General features: G+C 41.2%; 1 protein-coding gene across 10 annotated transcripts in view; it reads left to right on the top strand.

Annotated features, from left to right (window-relative positions):
• Nucleotides 1-8,119: 8,119 nt before the first annotated feature.
• UBAP2 (ubiquitin associated protein 2) overlaps nucleotides 8,120-16,695 on the top strand; it is a 132,955-nt gene continuing 124,379 nt past the window's right edge. For 5 of the 10 annotated variants that reach the window (XM_049897042.1, XM_049897041.1, XM_049897040.1 and 2 more), the window contains exon 1: nucleotides 8,120-8,179. In XM_049897042.1, coding sequence (XP_049752999.1) covers nucleotides 8,131-8,179 — 49 coding nt within the window. In that variant the 5' untranslated portion in view covers nucleotides 8,120-8,130. Of the gene's footprint in view, nucleotides 8,180-8,453; nucleotides 8,522-16,695 lie in introns of those variants that run through there. The other 5 variants (XM_049897044.1, XM_049897043.1, XM_049897049.1 and 2 more) reach the window with 3 other exon arrangements.

The raw sequence follows: 16,695 nt of genomic DNA, 5'->3' as shown, positions 1-16,695 counted from the left end.
ACAGTGGTTAAGAGCTCAGCTGTTAACCAAAAAGTCAGCAGTTCAAATCCACCAGCCGCTCCTTGGAAACCCTATGGGGCAGTTCTACTCTGTCCTATAGGGTCACTATGGGTCAGAACTGACTCAGTGGCAACTGGTTTGATATGGTTTTGCTCTACATTTATTAGTTGGAATTCTTCTGTAAGAAAGACTTGTCTCTTTTCCCCATTTACTTATTTATTCATCCATTTTTATGCCAGTATTAACTCATGGAAGAGGCCCTCGTGGCACAGTGGTTAAGAGCTCGGCTGCTAACGGAAAGGTCATTGGCTCAAACCCACCAGCCACTTCGCAGGAGAAAGATGTGGCAGTCAGCTTCCATAAAGGTAGGGCTTCTATGTGGCAGTTCTACTCTGTCTTATAGGGTCACTGTGAGTTGGAACTGACTCAAAAGCAGTGGGTTTGGTTTGGTTTTGATATTGACTCATGGATATTTATTTTATTCTTTGACTGATAATCCAATTCTATCATTATTTATTTTCTTGCTCAGATTGTTCCATCTTTGGCCATTGGAAGCTCTATTTTTTAAAAAAGGATAAACTAGAATTTTAAAAAATCAGGGTTTAATAATTGTAGTATAATTGTATAAAATGTTAACATTAGGGGAAGCTAGATGAAGGATATATGGAAACTCTCAGAGTACATAAATATACAGATGTTATTTTGTAAAACTCATGTTTCAGTTACATATGTATATGTGTGTGTATTTCTTTTTGTAAATTGCAGAAAAAAAGTGAAACAAACAGATCAAAAACAAAACAATAACAACCATACAACCAACACTATAATTCTTTTACTCCCCTGAGCAATTCTCTGAGGTAGGACTGCAGGTGAGAAAAGTGAAACATGATCAAATTAAGTACCTTGCTTAAGGTCGCATCTAGATTCTTCTAGAACAGGGATCAACAAACTTTTCTGTAAAGGGCCAGAGAGTAAATATTTTAAACTTTGTGGGTCACACAGCCTCTGTTGCAACTACTCAACTCTGTTATTGTAGCACAAAAGCAGCCATAGACAATACATGAATGAGCATGGCTGTGTTCTAATAAAACTTTAATTAGGGATACTAAAATTTGAATTTCACATAAGTTTAGATGTCATGAATATATTCTTTTGGTTTACTTTCTTAAACATTAAAAAATTTAAAAACTATTCTCAGCTAGTGGTCATACAAAAGATTGGACTGGATTTGGCCCACTGACTGTAGTTTGCTGATCCCTGTTCTAGAATCCAGCCCTTCCTGAATTCCTCTAAAACCAAAGCTTTTACCATTAACTTGGGCTCTGTAAGTATTGGTGTAACCAAATAAAGCTCTTCCTAGTCATGACAAAAAAAAAAATAATAAATTTTTTTTTGACAGCTCCTGACAATTCTTAAAGTTCAATTATTTGAAGACTTTCACATGCATTATCTTGAATAAATTTAATAATACCCATATTAACTCCTGAGCCTGAAGAAACAGACTTAGAAAGGATAAGTTATTAGTAGAGTCAGGAGGAAGCTTGCTGGACTTTTAGAGAAATAAGACACACTATTACTGAGGAATCTTTTTGGCCATTCCAAATAGGTGTCACACAGTAGCAGTATCATTATCTGTTTTGGGTCACTGCATTTAAGGATCAGCATGCCCAGAGCTCAGCTGGCTTTGGGGATTTACTATTAACTAAACATACCTCAGAAACTGATGGCATATTCCAGATTGTCAGTGTACTCATTTTCTGCAAGAGACACTGCCAAGAAAAATAATACATGGCTCTCTGGTCAACAATGCATTTACTTGCCTGGAGGAAAGTCCTCGTGGGAAGCCAAATTCTAATCAGAAGGTTGCTTGGTGACATGGAAACCAAGTCAGGGAATCTTGGGTCATCTTTATGAATAATAGCCATGGAGCACCCACGTACATCTGCTAAAGGCGGTGACTTCCCAAGGGCACCGAAATGTTCCATGTACTGAGTCAGGGCAACCTTTTCCCTGTATACATTTTTGCTTCTTAAGGTTCATTTTTTTTCCTGACTCTGTACAGACCATCTTCTCTCAGTTAGATGATCATTTACTTTGCATTTAATGATCATTTATTTTACTGTAAGCAAGTATATTAGACTTGAACTGTGATTAGCCTTTCCTAGATTGTGAAATTTCCGCTTTGGAATTTATACATCTTGATTGTATCTTCGTAAATTTCAGCCACCTATTTACTGTTTCTGGGGCAAGGCCTCATCTATGAATGACTCATTTCATCCACCTACCCTACTGCCTCCCATTTGTACAGACATCAGAACGCAGGCTTCTAAGAATTTCCCTATCACACAAACAGCCCTGCTGGCGTAAGTGCTTAACTGAAAGGTTGGCTGTTTGAACCTACCCAGTGGTTCCGTGGAGAAAGACCTGGCGATTTGGTTCCATAAAGATTATAGCCTAGAAAACCCTATGGGGCAGTTCTACTCTGCCACGTGGGGTCACTCTGAGTTGAAAATTGACAGCACCCATCAACAACATTTTTCATCACATTATGTCCTCACTTTAGTCTAGCCAAGAACATTTAGTCAAACAACTGGTGAAAGGGATGGTGATGTTCTTTGTAGTTAACTTACAGGATGTGAAATTAGTCTCACAGTCAATGTCTTAGCCTGGATGGAAAAGAGTGGTAGCAATACTCCTTAGGGGGGACTATTGTGAGAGAATATTTCTATTGCACCCAGATTGTAATAACTGTAATTAGTGAGGTTTTAGGGATTGATTGCACTTATATTCTTTAGTTCTAGGCAGGACATCTCCTTTGATAAATGAGATAATTTACTGAAAGCTCCAGTACAATGTGCCTGGCAAAGAAAAGGCAGATGTTTTTGAATATAACGAAGAGGAAATTGAGACCTGGAGAGGTGACACAACTTGCACAAGGTCACAGAGCTAACATGTGGTATCTGGTCTCCCTTTTCTTAGTCTTTAAGTAATACATGAGTACCTTCTCCATGTAAAAATTAAAACATTACAGATTAGGCTATGGTCTCTTTTGACCAGTGCCCTCAATCACAAACCCTCTTTCTACTCCTTAGAGACAGATGCTGTTATCAGGTTTGTATAAATCCTTTCAGACTTGTTTTCTTGTGCTCTTTCCATTTAAGTCCCTGCCTCTTGAAGGTAGTTTTTATCTTAGAGTCTCCTAAGAATTTCTATAAAGCAGGAATGCAGAGAAAGAAGACTGAACTGGGCAGACACAATCTTAGCTTATTGTCAAAAGGGGAGAGATAAAATACATCTACCTGAGGTTGTCTCACATACCTTGGATATATTATCGGAAGGGACCAATCCCTGGAGAAGGACATAATGCTTGGTAAAGTAGAGGGTCAGTGCAAAAGAGGAAGACTCTCAAAGAGATGGAGACGGACTGACACAGTGGCTACAATGGGTTCAAACATAGCAAAGATTGTGAGGATGGCTAGGACCAGGCAGTGTTTTGTTCTGCTGGACATATGTTTGCTATGAGTCGGAACTGACTTGAGGGGACCTAACAACAACACATGAATGGTCACCACAATAAGCTCTATTTGTTAAAGGCACAGCCAGAGCATTCTCTGATCAATTCAGGTGAATAAGAAAGGCTTCCGTTGAGCTGTGCAGGGCTGTTGAGATTTCTTTTTTTTTTTTTTGTGAACTTTTTAAATCTTGTTGTAGGACTGTTAAGGTTTCAAAAGTTTTACAAGTAATTTAACACACATCAAATATATTAGTAACTGGCAAGTTAGTTAGTAATTGATACAGTGCCTTGCACAAAGTTCAATATGTAATTTCTTTCCCACCTTACTTAGACATGTTGGGGCCAAAAGTGTATCTATAGGGGTGTGAAAATAGTTATAATTTATTGTGCATTTACTATGTGCTAGGCAGGTATTTTCCCCTATGTGTCTGTCAGTTTGTCGTACTGTGAGGGCTTGTGTGTTGCTGTGAAGCTGGAAGCTATGCCACCGGTATTCAGATACCAGTAGGGTCACCCATGGAGGACAGGTTTCAGTTGAGCTTGCAGACTAAGACAGACGAGGAAGAAGGACCCGGCAGTCTACTTCTGAAAAGCATAAGCCACTGAAAACCTTATGAATAGCAGCGGAACATTGTCTGATATAGCGCTGGAAGATGAGCCCCCCAGGTTGGAAGGCACTCAAAAGATGACTGGGAAAGAGCTGCCACCTCAAAGTAGAGTCAACCTTAATGACGTGGATGGAGTAAAGCTTTTGGGGCCTTCATCTGCTGATGTGGCATGACTCATAATGAGAAGAAACAGCTGCAAACATCCATAAATAATCGGAACCTGGAAAGTACGAAGTATGAATCTAGAAAAACTGGGAATCGTCAAAAAATGAAATGGAACACATAAACATCGATATTCTAGGCATTAGTGAGTTGAAATGGACTGGTATTGGCCATTCTGAATTGGACAATCATATAGTCTACTATGCTGGGAATGACAACTCAAAGAGGAATGGTGTTGCATTCACTGTCAAAAAGAACGTTTCAAGATCTATCCTGAAGTACAACGTTGTCAGTGATAGGATAATATCCATACGCCTACAAGGAAGACCAGTTAATATGACTATTACTCAAATTTCTGCACCAACCACTAGGGCCAAAGATGAAGACATAGAAGATTTTTATCAGCTGCTGCAGTCTGAAATTGATAGAACATGCAATCAAGATGCGTTGATAATTACTGGCGATTGGAATGCGAAAGTTGGAAACAAAGAAGGATCAGTAGTTGGAGAATATGGCCTTGGTGACAGAAACAATGCCGGAGATCGAATGACAGAATTTTGCAAGTCCAACAACTTCTTCATTGCAAATATCTTCTTTCACCAACATAAACGGCAACTATAAAAAAAAAAAAAAAAATTTTTTTTTTTATACATATGGACCTCGCCAGCTGGAACACACAGAAATCAAATTGACTACATCTGTGGAAAGACATGATGGAAAAGCTCATTATCATCAGTCAGAACAAGGCCAGGGGCCGACTGTGGAACAGACCATCAATTGCGCATATGCAAGTTCAAGCTGAAACTGAAGAAAATCAGAGCAAGTCCACGAGAGCCAAAATATGAACTTGAGTATATCTCACCTGAATTTAGAGACCATCTGAAGAATAGATTTGATGCACTGAACACTAGTGACTGTAGACCAGACGAGTTGTGGAATGACATCAAGGACATCATCCATGAAGAAACCAAGAGGTCAATGAAAAGACAGGAAAGAAAGAAAAGACCAAGATGGATGTCAGAGGAGACTCTGAAACTTGCTCTTGAGCATCGAGCAGCTAAAGCAAAAGGAAGAATTGATGAAGTAAAAGAACTGAACAGAAGATTTCAAGAGGGCCTCTCGAGAAGACAAAGTAAAGTACTATAATGACATGTGCCAAGAGCTGGAGATGGCAAACCAAAAGGGAAGAACATGCTCGGCGTTTCTCAAGCTGAAAGAACTGAAGAAAAAATTCAAGCCTCGAATTGCAGTAGTGAAGGATTCCATGGGGAAAATATTAAACGACACAGGAAGCATCAAAAGAAGATGGAAGGAATACACAGAGTCATTATACCAAAAAGAATTAGTCCATATTCAACCATTTCAAGAGGTGGCGTATGATCAGGAACCGATGGTACTGAAGGAAGAAGTCCAAGCTGCTCTGAAGGCATTGGTGAAAAACAAGGCTCCAGGAATTGATGGAATATCCATTGAGATGTTTCAACAAACAGATGCAGCGCTGGAGATGCTCACTCGTCTATGCCAAGAAATATGGAAGACAGCTTGCTGGCCAACTGACTGGAAGAGATCCAAATTTATGCCTATTACCAAGAATGTGGGAATTACAGAACAATATCATTAATATCGCACGCGAAGCAGAATTTTTCTGAAGATCATTCAAAAACGGCTGCAGCAGTATATCGACAGGAAACTGCCAGAAATTCAGGCTGGTTTTAGAAGAGGACATGGAACCAGGGATATCATTGCTGATGTCAGATGGATCCTGGCTGAAAGCAGAGAATACCAGAAGGATGTTTACCTATGTTTTATTGGCTATGCAAAGGCATTCGACTGTGTGGATCATAACAAATTATGGATAACAGTGGGAAGAATGGGAATTCCAGAACACTTCATTGTGCTCATGAGGAACCTTTACATAGATCAGAGGCAGTTGTTTGGACAGAACAAGGAGATACTGATTGGTTTAAAGTCAGGAAAGGTGTGTGCCAGGATTGTATTCTTTCACCATACCTATTTAATCTATATGCTGAACAAATAATCTGAGAAGCTGGACTTTATGAAGAAGAACGGGGCATCAGGATTGGAGGAAGACTCAGTAACAACCTGCGTTATGCGGATGACACAACCTTGCTTGCTGAAAGTGAAGAGGACTTGAAGCACTTACTAATGAAGATCAAAGACCACAGCCTTCAGTATGGATTGCACCTCAACATAAAGAAAACAAAAATCCTCACAACTGGACCAATGAGCAACATCATGATAAACGGAGAAAAGACTGAAGTTGTCAAGGATTTCATTTTACTTGGATCCACAATCAACAGCCATGGAAGCAGCAGTCAAGAAATCAAAAGACGCATTGCATTGGGCAAATCTGCTGCAAAGGACCTCTTCAAAGTGTTGAAGAGCAAAGATGTCACCCTGAAGACTAAGGTGTGCCTGACCCAAGCCATGGTATTTTCAATCACGTCATATGCATGTGAAAGCTGAACAGTAAATAAGAAGACCGAAGAAGAGTTGATGCCTTTGAATTGTGGTGTTGGCGAAGAATATCGAATATACCACGGACTGCCAAAAGAACGAACAAATCTGTCCTGGAAGAAGTGCGGCCAAAATGTTCTTTAGAGGCGAGGATGGTGAGACTGTGTCTTACATACCTTGGACATGTTGTCAGAAGGGATCAGTCCCTGGAGGACATCATGCTTGGCAGAGTACAGGGTCAGCGGAAAAGAGGAAGACCCTCAACGAGGTGGATTGACACAGTGGCTCCAACAATGAGCTCAAGCATAACGATTGTAAGGATGGCGCAGGACCGGGCAGTGTTTCATTCTGTTGTGCATAGGGTCGCTATGAGTCGGAACCGACTCAAGGGCACCTAACAACAACAACAGGCAGGTATTTTACATAATCCCGTTTAATTTTCACAATCTTGCAAAGTGGGTATTATTATCACAAGGTAACAAAGCTCTGAGGTAAGGCTTCCTGGACTCAAAAGTCCGTGTATCTAACCAAGTTGGGATAATGCTTTTGAGGCTCAAATAAGGCAATAAATGAGAAAATACCTAACATACTAAAATTATAAATGTACTTATGCTTAATTCCTGAAGGAATAACTGGGTCAGATCTTATGGAGAGGAGGGTCAGCGTTCGAAGACAGAAAACCTGGTTTGGATCTCTTAAATCGGAAAATAACTGAACCTCTCTAATCCTCTTTCCTTATCCTTAAAATCCGGTCAATCCCTGCCTCAGGGGGTTGTTTATGAAATTTAATAAAATGATAATACAAACGGCTAACGTTGAGCAGGCGTCCGATAGATGTTAATCTTTCCACACAGAAAGGAAATGGGGAATGCAGAACCAATTCGATTCCACATTAACCAAGGCGGAACTCGCGAGGTATTCCTGCCCAGCGCACCAGACCCGTTCAGGGTCTTCTTGAACCCGCCCGGGTACTGCAGGTGCTCTGGCGAACCGTTGGCGTTTTCCCGCGCAGGGGGAGGGGCGGAGCGCAAGGCCGGGAATTTGGTAGCGGCGTCCGCCCACCAGGACTACATCTCCCAGCAAGAACCAGGTTCAGTCACCTGGTCGACGTAACCCACTGGTATTAGTCTCAGAAGCTAGAGATGTCCACTTTTCTTCTTGGCCTTCCCTTGGCACTATGTTCCCAGGTTTACGTCTATGAACCTGCACGGAAAAGGCTGTGGTAGTGCATGTCTTTGCTATGGAGCATGCTGGGAGTCGTAGTCCTCTCGTGCAACGTGTGGGAAGCCAGGCTTGCCTTGAATGGTTACACCATATCACGTGATACGAGATCGCCGGAGGTGGCCGACGAGCGACTTGCAGTGCCTTATGAGGTCATCACAGCGCGACAAGCTGCAGTTAGGGCATCCTGGATGCGGTGGGTAATATTTCCCTAGCCTTTTCCAAGTAGGGGAAATCCCATAAAACTTCCCTCACTTGCTCCTTTCTCTTGCCCCCCGCCACCTCAACGCTGTTGGCCTCACGGGGTTGAGAGAAGCAGTGGCTAGAGGAAGCGGTGCGCGCTTTGGGAGGTCTCGGGAGCCGCACGGAAGCGGCTTGTGGCTCCTCCTTCGGTGGTGACGTAGAGGTCACGTGACGGACCGGGCCGCCTCCGCTGCTGCCGCGGCTTTGTAAGCGGCACATTGGCAGGTAACGAGAAGCGGCGGCGGCGGCGGTGGTGGTGGTGGCGGCGGGTCGGAGTGCAGCGGGAGCAGCAGCGGTAATTGCCACCTGTCCTTCTTCTTCCCTTTTCCAGGTTCCTGAGCCTTGCAGCGTGCGCTTTCTAGTCCTGGGTTCATCTTTTCTTTGCCCTAACCATCTTCAGACTGCCCCAGCGCCCACCCGCGAGGACCGGGCCAAGCTTCCCTCCTCAGCTTGACGCTTCCTCCGTATCCTCAGGCCCGGGCACCCCCCTTCCTCTCTGGGTTGCCCTGGTTCTCCTTCCTGTCTACCCCCATCCTAGTTCCACCGGCCCCACCCAGCCCCTGGGGGCGTCTCTCCCCCCCCCGCCACCGATCTTCTGTCCTGGAGGGTGTGGTTTTCTCTACCACCTCGTCCCTGCCAGTCCTCTCGAGCTCCCGCGCCACGCTCTCGCTACCATCCTTACCATCTTTCCGCTTTTACGCCCGTCGCTAGTCCTGGGACTGGCCCTCTTAGAGCCCAACTTCTGCGCTAACCCAGAGGCATAGTTCAGTTCTACCTCTTATTCTCATTTCGGAGGTCTTTGGCCTCAGACTCTTAGAACTCCGTTTTCTTCCTCAGCCCCAGTTCCTGTGATCTGGTTGTGTCACAGTTTGTTCTTTAATGTCGATTTGAGAGCGCTTTGTAAACTGTGGAGCGCTGCCTGTCAGACGTGTTCAAAATGTTGTATCTTTCATTGGTAGATGACAATTCAGTTTTCTTGGCTCTGAATCACTTTCCCACTCTCCTCCAGCCCTCTCCTCATTCAGTGTAATTAGTTGCCCAGGCATCTCACATTCACTCTATGGATTCTTGTTTTCTCTAGGGATCGATCCGTAGTCTTTCATGTTTGACCTAATTCTGTAGTTTACTACTACTTCTCTTGGAGATTGCTTTTCCAAAGTTTACGATCACTCAGTATTCAGGCTTTTCTCTTATCCAGCGCCTGCATACCCTAACAGTTAAGGCCTTTTTAAGGTCTCCATCCAAAGATCATCTTTTATTTGAAATTGTTTTGTATGTATGTATGTGTGTGTGTGTATATATATAAATATATGAAACATTCACTTTCTGTGTGAATTCACTTATATTTTTTCTTCCATTTCGATAGCACTTTTTTTCACCTACGGTTATGTCAAGAATTATTGTGTTCTCATTTTTAATCATGAATTGTACATTCTTTTTACTGTCAATTTGTTTGATAAAGGTGGAGGGAAGATGAACATCACACCTAAGCACTCCTTTACCTTAGTCACTGGGTGGGTAGGTTGGGCTGGTCCCCATCTATCTCAGGAAAGGGAATAAATTCCACTCTCTGAAGATGATATAGTCTTCCAGTATACCAGTGTGGCTTCTCTGCGTCTGGAGCCCCTTGGCTGGAAGCAAAAAAGCATTTTTTGGGGGGCACCCTTTAATTGCTGTGAAGCTTGCCTTATCCTTAGGCAAAGGTGATTAGTTTCCTACATCACTCTTTTGCTTGCCTCCAGTGTGCTGCTCCTGGTTTTTCCTCCTTATGGCTAGTTCACACGTGGGATGAAAGATTGCCCCTGCCCCTCACTCCCCAATGCCCTACTTGTTTCCCACAGTTCTGGTTTCTCCTGTTTCCTTGTTGCCGGCTGACCTTCAATTATTATTAAACGGTTCAGTGAGGGGAAGTTTTTGTTGTGATTGAAATATGGCTGGGAAATGGTGGCTTGGGAGAGAATGAGGCCATAGGAAAGGGCTGTGGTAATTGTCCCTCCTGCCTGTTTCCTGCTGCTCTGGTTTCCTCTGGCCTCTCTCTTTAAATGTGGGCTGGACCAGCAGCACTCACATGGAGCTACCTTTAGAACAAGGCCAGAACATCAGTAACACCTCTGCTTCCCTTTCCTGGTAACTGGTGCAGACTGTATAGTGCTCACCAGGAGTGTCTTGATACTATCGTGAGTGACTATTATTTGGGGGAGAAATGGTGGGAGAACAGGGAGAAGAATGGGTTTATTGTCTTTATTCTAAATATGCAGTTGTGTTTTGATGTGAACTGGTCACTGTCTCTACCACCTTTAAGTACAAACTACATGTAGAAAGTACAGACCTATTTTGAAGATTTGAAGTGATCTCAAGTGAAGCCTTTACTTTTAAAGTGCTAGTCTTATTCCCAATCCTCCCCCCACCCCCAATGGTGACTTACTGTTAAGATTTCCTTTGTTATAAGACCTATTTTTTTTCTCTTTTAATTTTTATTGTGCTTTAAGTGAAAGTTTACAGATCAAGTCAGCCTGTCATACAAAAATTTGTATATACCTTGCTATAAAAAAAAAAAAAAAAATTTTTTTATGTACTTGTAGTTGCTCTCCCCCTAATGAGACAGCACACTCCTCTCCACCCTCTAGTTTCGTGTCCATTCTTCCAGCTTCTTTCCCCCTCTGTCTTCTCATCTCCCCTCCAGACAGGAGCTGCCCACATAGTCTCATGTGTCTATTTGATCCAAGAAGCTCACTCCTCACCAGTATCATTTTCTGTCCTATAGCCCAGCCCAATCACTGTCTGAAGAGTTGGCTTTGGGAATGGTTCCGGATAAGACCTATTTTTCAGGATTGGGAGTGTGTTATAAAAGAGCAAATGCCTGTTCAAAAGAAGCAGTCTGTATGAGCTCACAAAGTTGTGATGCTCCTCTGCTCTTAAACAAACCTATTTTACTTTGTTACTCTTTGTGAAGTAATCTGTACGTCAGCAAATATTGCTAAGCTCTTCGTTAATTTGAGTAAAGGAGTGTCCTTTAAAAGCTAAGTGTTATGGCACCTGTGGTGTTGGCTGGTAAGGCGGTGGATCTCTGATAGATCTTAGAAACAGCTGTTTGTTTGTTTTTTTTCCAAAAAAGAAAGTGGAGATGTAACCTGAAGGAAGGCAAAGCGAGGGAGGACCTGTATCATCATGTAAGCCTGTGGTAGTTGTGAAATAATTTTGACCCAACTATCAAATAAGTATTTAGGAATGGGATAAAGGTCAGAGAACCAAATTTCTCAGGTTTGTTTTGACAATTGTAGTGTAAACTGCTTAAGCTGATAATTGTTACTTTTTGTTTTCTTGACAGTGTTTCTCCCAAAAATGCTGCATGTCGTGTTCTTTTTTAAGAAAGGAAATATTTTAGTTTTGAAATTTCTTGGCAAAGGCCTTGAAGACCAGGTTTGTGAATTTCTGGCTGTCACAGCTTGTATACTAGAGATTGAGTTTCATTTTTCAAATAGCTGATTTTCTTACTGAATCTAATTGAATTGGAATCCAGTTAATTTATTTTTACTTTTTATTTTTTTATTGTGCTTTAAGTGATAGTTTACAAATCAAGTCAGCCTCTCATACAAAAATTTATATACACCTTGCTATGTATTCCTAGTTGCTCTCCCCCTAATGAGACAGCACACTCCTCTTCTTCACCCTGTATTCCCATGTCCATCCAGCCAGCTCCTGTCCCCCTCTGCCTTCTCATCTCCCCTCCAGACAGGAGCTGCCCACGTAACCTCAACCTCATGTGTCTACTTGAGCCAAGAAGCTCACTCCTCACTAGTATCATTTTCTGTTTTACAGTCCAGTCCAGTACCTGTCTGAAGAGTTGGCTTTCAGAATGGTACCAGTCTTGGGCTAACAGAAGGTCTGGGGACCATGACCTCCACGGTCTTTCTAGTCTCAGTCAAACCATTAAGCCTGGTCTATTTTACAAGAATTTGAGGTCTGCATCCCACTGTTCTGCTCTATCAGGGGTTCTCTGTTGTGTTCCCTGTCAGGGCTGTCATTGGGAACCCAGTTAATTTTGAATTAATGTTTGGATTAAGGAGTAGGTGTTAAATTTAAGACAAAGAAATGCTCTGCTTTTCAGAGTTGTTGGGAATGTGTGTGTGTGTGTTTTCTTCTGTTAAAGCTAAAAACCAAACCCATTGCTGTCAGGTCGATTCTGACTCATAGCGACCCTATAGAACACAGTAGAACTGCCACATAGAGTTTCAGGGGAGTGCCTGGTGGATTCCAACTACTGACCTTTTGGTTAGCAGCTATAGCATCTAACCACTATGCTGCCAGTGTTTCCTTCCTTCCATTAGGAACTCTAAAAGTTAATAGGACATGTTTTTGATTGGGTCTCAAAATTAAAAAAAAAAGAATGGTTTTAGTTGTGAGAATATTTTTAAAAAAATTATAGAGGAGAGAATTTGGATTTAGAACTTTGGATGGACTGTATTTCTTGCTATTAGTATGCTGTTAAAACCTGTTTTTAAGTAAGATGTCACACAGGAGTGTTCTCATTTAAAGTTACATTGTACATACACATCTAATATTGAGCACTTTACTGCTTACACACTTTTTTTTTTTACATGTAGTCTTAATCTTCTCATCGTATCTGTTCTGGGATTGTAGGTATTATGTCTATGAAGACTTTCGAAGGCTTACTTCTTGTTAATGGTGCCTTTTTTCTTCTTTCTTTGAAATTCTCTGCACTTTCCTACCTTCTTTCTTTTTTTCTGTTATTTCTCTTTCCCTATTCTCTCTCCGTTTTCTTTTTCTCCCCTCTTTTCTTCCTCTAGACCCCACTTCCCCCAAATATAAAAACACTCTCAACATTTGCTCAGTCTCAGCTGAGAAGGCTGTGGGCCCCAGTCTCTTTGGAGACCAGTCTTCTGACTCCACCTGCCAGCGCAACATGCTGCTTCCCTAGCAAGCAGATTAAAACCTAAAATAAACTTACGGCTTCATAGACTTGAGCAAGGAATATAGTGCTATGTGTATTGTATGTGCCTCCCTGGCTAGGCTGTGTGTTCTTCGAAGGCTTGGATTTTTCATTTGATAACAGTGTTAAATCATTAAACAAGAGACCAAGTGGGCTTTAAAAAATACAGGTTTAACTGAAATAGGGCCTAGAAGAAAATGATTGGCTTTAGGATTTATTGGCAAGCCTTTAAATTGTTTTCCAGACCAAATTAATTTATAAATTTCCAAATTAGGGTAGGTTTTTGGATCAGACTGACTGATACTGTTTTACCTAGGAACGTAGAGATGGGGTACCAAATCCAAATCCGTTGCTGTCGAGTCAGTTCTGACTCATAGTGACCCTATGGGACAGAGTAGAACTGCCCCATGGGGTTTCCAAGGAGTGGCTGTTGGATTTGAACTGCCAGCCTTTTGATTAGCAGCCGAGCGCTTAACCACTGTGCCTCCAGTACTCCAGAGATGGAGTGTGAGACTGTAATTAGGAAATAAATGTAAAAAGCATTACTCTCATTTTTTAATTTCTCTTTCATTTACAGTTAAAAAATTGAAGACACACATTTTAGAATATTTGAAAAAAGACTAGCACAATTTAACATTTTACTATAAATTCTTCATCATTTTCTTTTACATAATGTATATATTTAAAAAAAATGGGATCATATCGTGCATACTTACTGATTTTTATTGAAGAATATAGTATACATGGAAACCCTGGTGGCATAGTGATTAAGTGCTACAGCTGCTAACCAAAGGGTTGGCAGTTCAGATCCGCCAGGCGCTTCTTGGAAGCTCTATCGGGCAGTTCTACTCTGTCCTCTAGGGTCGCTATGAGTCGGAATCGACTCGACGGCACTGGGTTTGGGTTTGGTTTTGGTTTATTTTTTTGATAGTATGCATGCACAAGGTACGATGTGTGAAAACACGTATAGAATCTTGAAAAAAAGAAATAAAATGGACAATCAAGAAATAGAACACTACTGCTGCCTCCAGCCCCCTGCATATTTCTTCCCTTAAAAGCATTCCTTTGTCTCTTCCCCAGAGGTAACCATTACCCTAAAGTTTGGGTTTGTCATGACTTTTTTAAGAATTATTTTTACCCCTTGTATATAACTGTAAATATATGGTTTAACATTGCCCATTTTTGATCTTGATCTAAATGGAATTATATGATTCTTCTGAGCCTTGCTTCTTTCACTTTACATGTTTGAGGTACATCATGTTGCCTCTTACAGCTATCAGTCATTTTCAGTAGTATGGTATTTCATTGTGAGGATCTACCAAATCTTATTAATCTCTTCTATTGTTAATGGATATTTGTCTTACTTCCAGTTTTTTGTGTTTACAAATTGTACTTGTCTCCCAGTGAACATTTGTTCCTCATCCCCCCCAAAAGCAAACCCCAGTTTCTTAGTATAACTACAGGCCTCATTTGAACCATGGAACACAAATGTTGAGTGACTGCTCATTTCTCGAGGGTGGTACGTAAACTAATACCATTCCAGATGCCTAGGGAAGACCTTTAATTCATTACATGCAGTGCATATACCCTAGGCCCAACCAACCTAAATCCACTGCCATCGAGTCGATTGCAGCTCATAGTGACCCTATACGACAAGGTAGAACTGCACCCTATAGTTAGTTTCCAAGGCTATAAATATTTATGGAAGTAGGCTGCCACATCTTTTCTCACAGACCTTTTGGTTAGCAGCTGAGTGCTTTAACCACTGTGCCACCAGGGCTCCTTACACCTTAGGCTTTGGGACTTAATTCTCAAGACTGAGTGAATTAGAGCTTTTCACATTCTTGCCAAATTTTTAGTTTTTCCTAGTTCTGGTGGGATGTTTTAGGTATTTTGTTAACATCACATAGCTGGATTTGTTTTGTTAATAGAACGCATAGCTGGATTTTGCTTGTTAATACAATCTGCCAGCTTTTCTTTTAACTGGATAACTTACTGTAATTAAAAATATATTGATTTTGTGTCTGCCACCACATTTTGTTTTTATCAATCTGGTCTTTGTTTTTTCTATGTCTTTTGCCTTTTTTTTTTTTTTTTTAATTATGATCAAAGGAGGTTTATTCCGGAGATGTGAGGCTGGTTCAGTGTTTGAAAAACAATGTCGCATATGCATGATTCAGTTTATGTAGCCTTCTTGGATTGACAAAGTTGCAGAGATAGAGAACAGATTAGTGGATACCAGGAGTTAATGACAGTGGGGTAGAAGTCCCTGGGTGTTGTAAACATTCGACCACTAACCTAAAGGTTGGAGGTTCATACTGCCCAGCGACGTCGCAAAAGAAAGACCTAGTGCTCTATTTCTTTAAAGATTATAGCCAAGAAAACTCCATGGAGCAGTTCTGCTCTGTCACATGGGGTTGCCATGAGTAAGAATCAGCTTGACAGCAAAGGTTTTAGTGACAGAATCAACTTGATAGCAAAGGGTTTAGCGACAGTAGGGAAATGGCGTTGGGACAAGAGGAGGGAGGAAAATCTTTGTGGTGAGGGACAAGGCCTGTATTTTGATTGCAGTGGTGATTAATATACACATGTGGTAAAATGACATAGAATGAGGCACACATTGTATCAATGTACTACGTGTACTACAGTTATATAAGATGTAACCACTAGAGGAACCCGAGTAAAGGGGTGCAGGACCTCTTTGCAACTTAACCTTGAACCTATAATTATTTTAGAATTTTAAAAATGTTAAATGTTAAGAATCAGAACTATTTGTCTTTTTTCAATTTCTTCTTGTCAGTTTTAGTAAGCTTTTAATTAGTAATTTATTTCATCTAAAATTTCAAAAAATTTTTTGGGTTAAAAAGTTGTTAGTAAAACCCTTTTGTGTCAAACTTTTGTTGATACTGATTTTTTTAAAGTCACTCTTACTGGATTTGTTTTTTGCCTTGTCTTTTTATATAAGTAAACCCGTTGCTGTCGAGTCGATTCTGACTCATAGCAGCCCTGTAGAACAGAGTAGAATTACTCCATAGTTTCCAAGGAGTACCTGGTGGATATGAACTGCAGACCTTTTGGTTAGGAGCTGTATTTCTTAACCACTACGCCAGCCGTGTTTCCATATAAGCGAACGCATACAATATTTGGCCTTTTGTGGTTGGCTTATTTCGCTCAGCATAATGTCTTCAGGTTCCATCCATACTGTAGCATGGATCAAGACTTCATTTTTCCTACTGACTGAGTAGTATTCCATTGTATGTATGTACCACATGTTGTTTATTCATTTGTTGATGGGCATTTCGGTTGTTTCCATCTTTTGGGTATTGTGAATAGTGCTGCAGTGAACATGGATGTACAAGTCTCTTTTTGAGTCTCTGCTTTCAAGTCTTTTGGGTGTATACCTAGGAGTGGAATTGCTAGTGTTGTTCTATTTTCACTCTTTTGAGGAACTTCTGTACTTTTTTCCGTAATAACTATATTGTTTTACATTCCCACCAGCAGTGGGTAAAGGGTTCCAG

The sequence above is a fragment of the Elephas maximus genome, chromosome 9, assembly GCF_024166365.1.
Source record: "Elephas maximus indicus isolate mEleMax1 chromosome 9, mEleMax1 primary haplotype, whole genome shotgun sequence".
Taxonomy (NCBI): Eukaryota; Metazoa; Chordata; class Mammalia; order Proboscidea; family Elephantidae; genus Elephas; species Elephas maximus.
The sequence above is the reverse complement of the archived record's forward strand: the minus strand, read 5'-3'. Positions and strand labels throughout refer to the sequence as shown.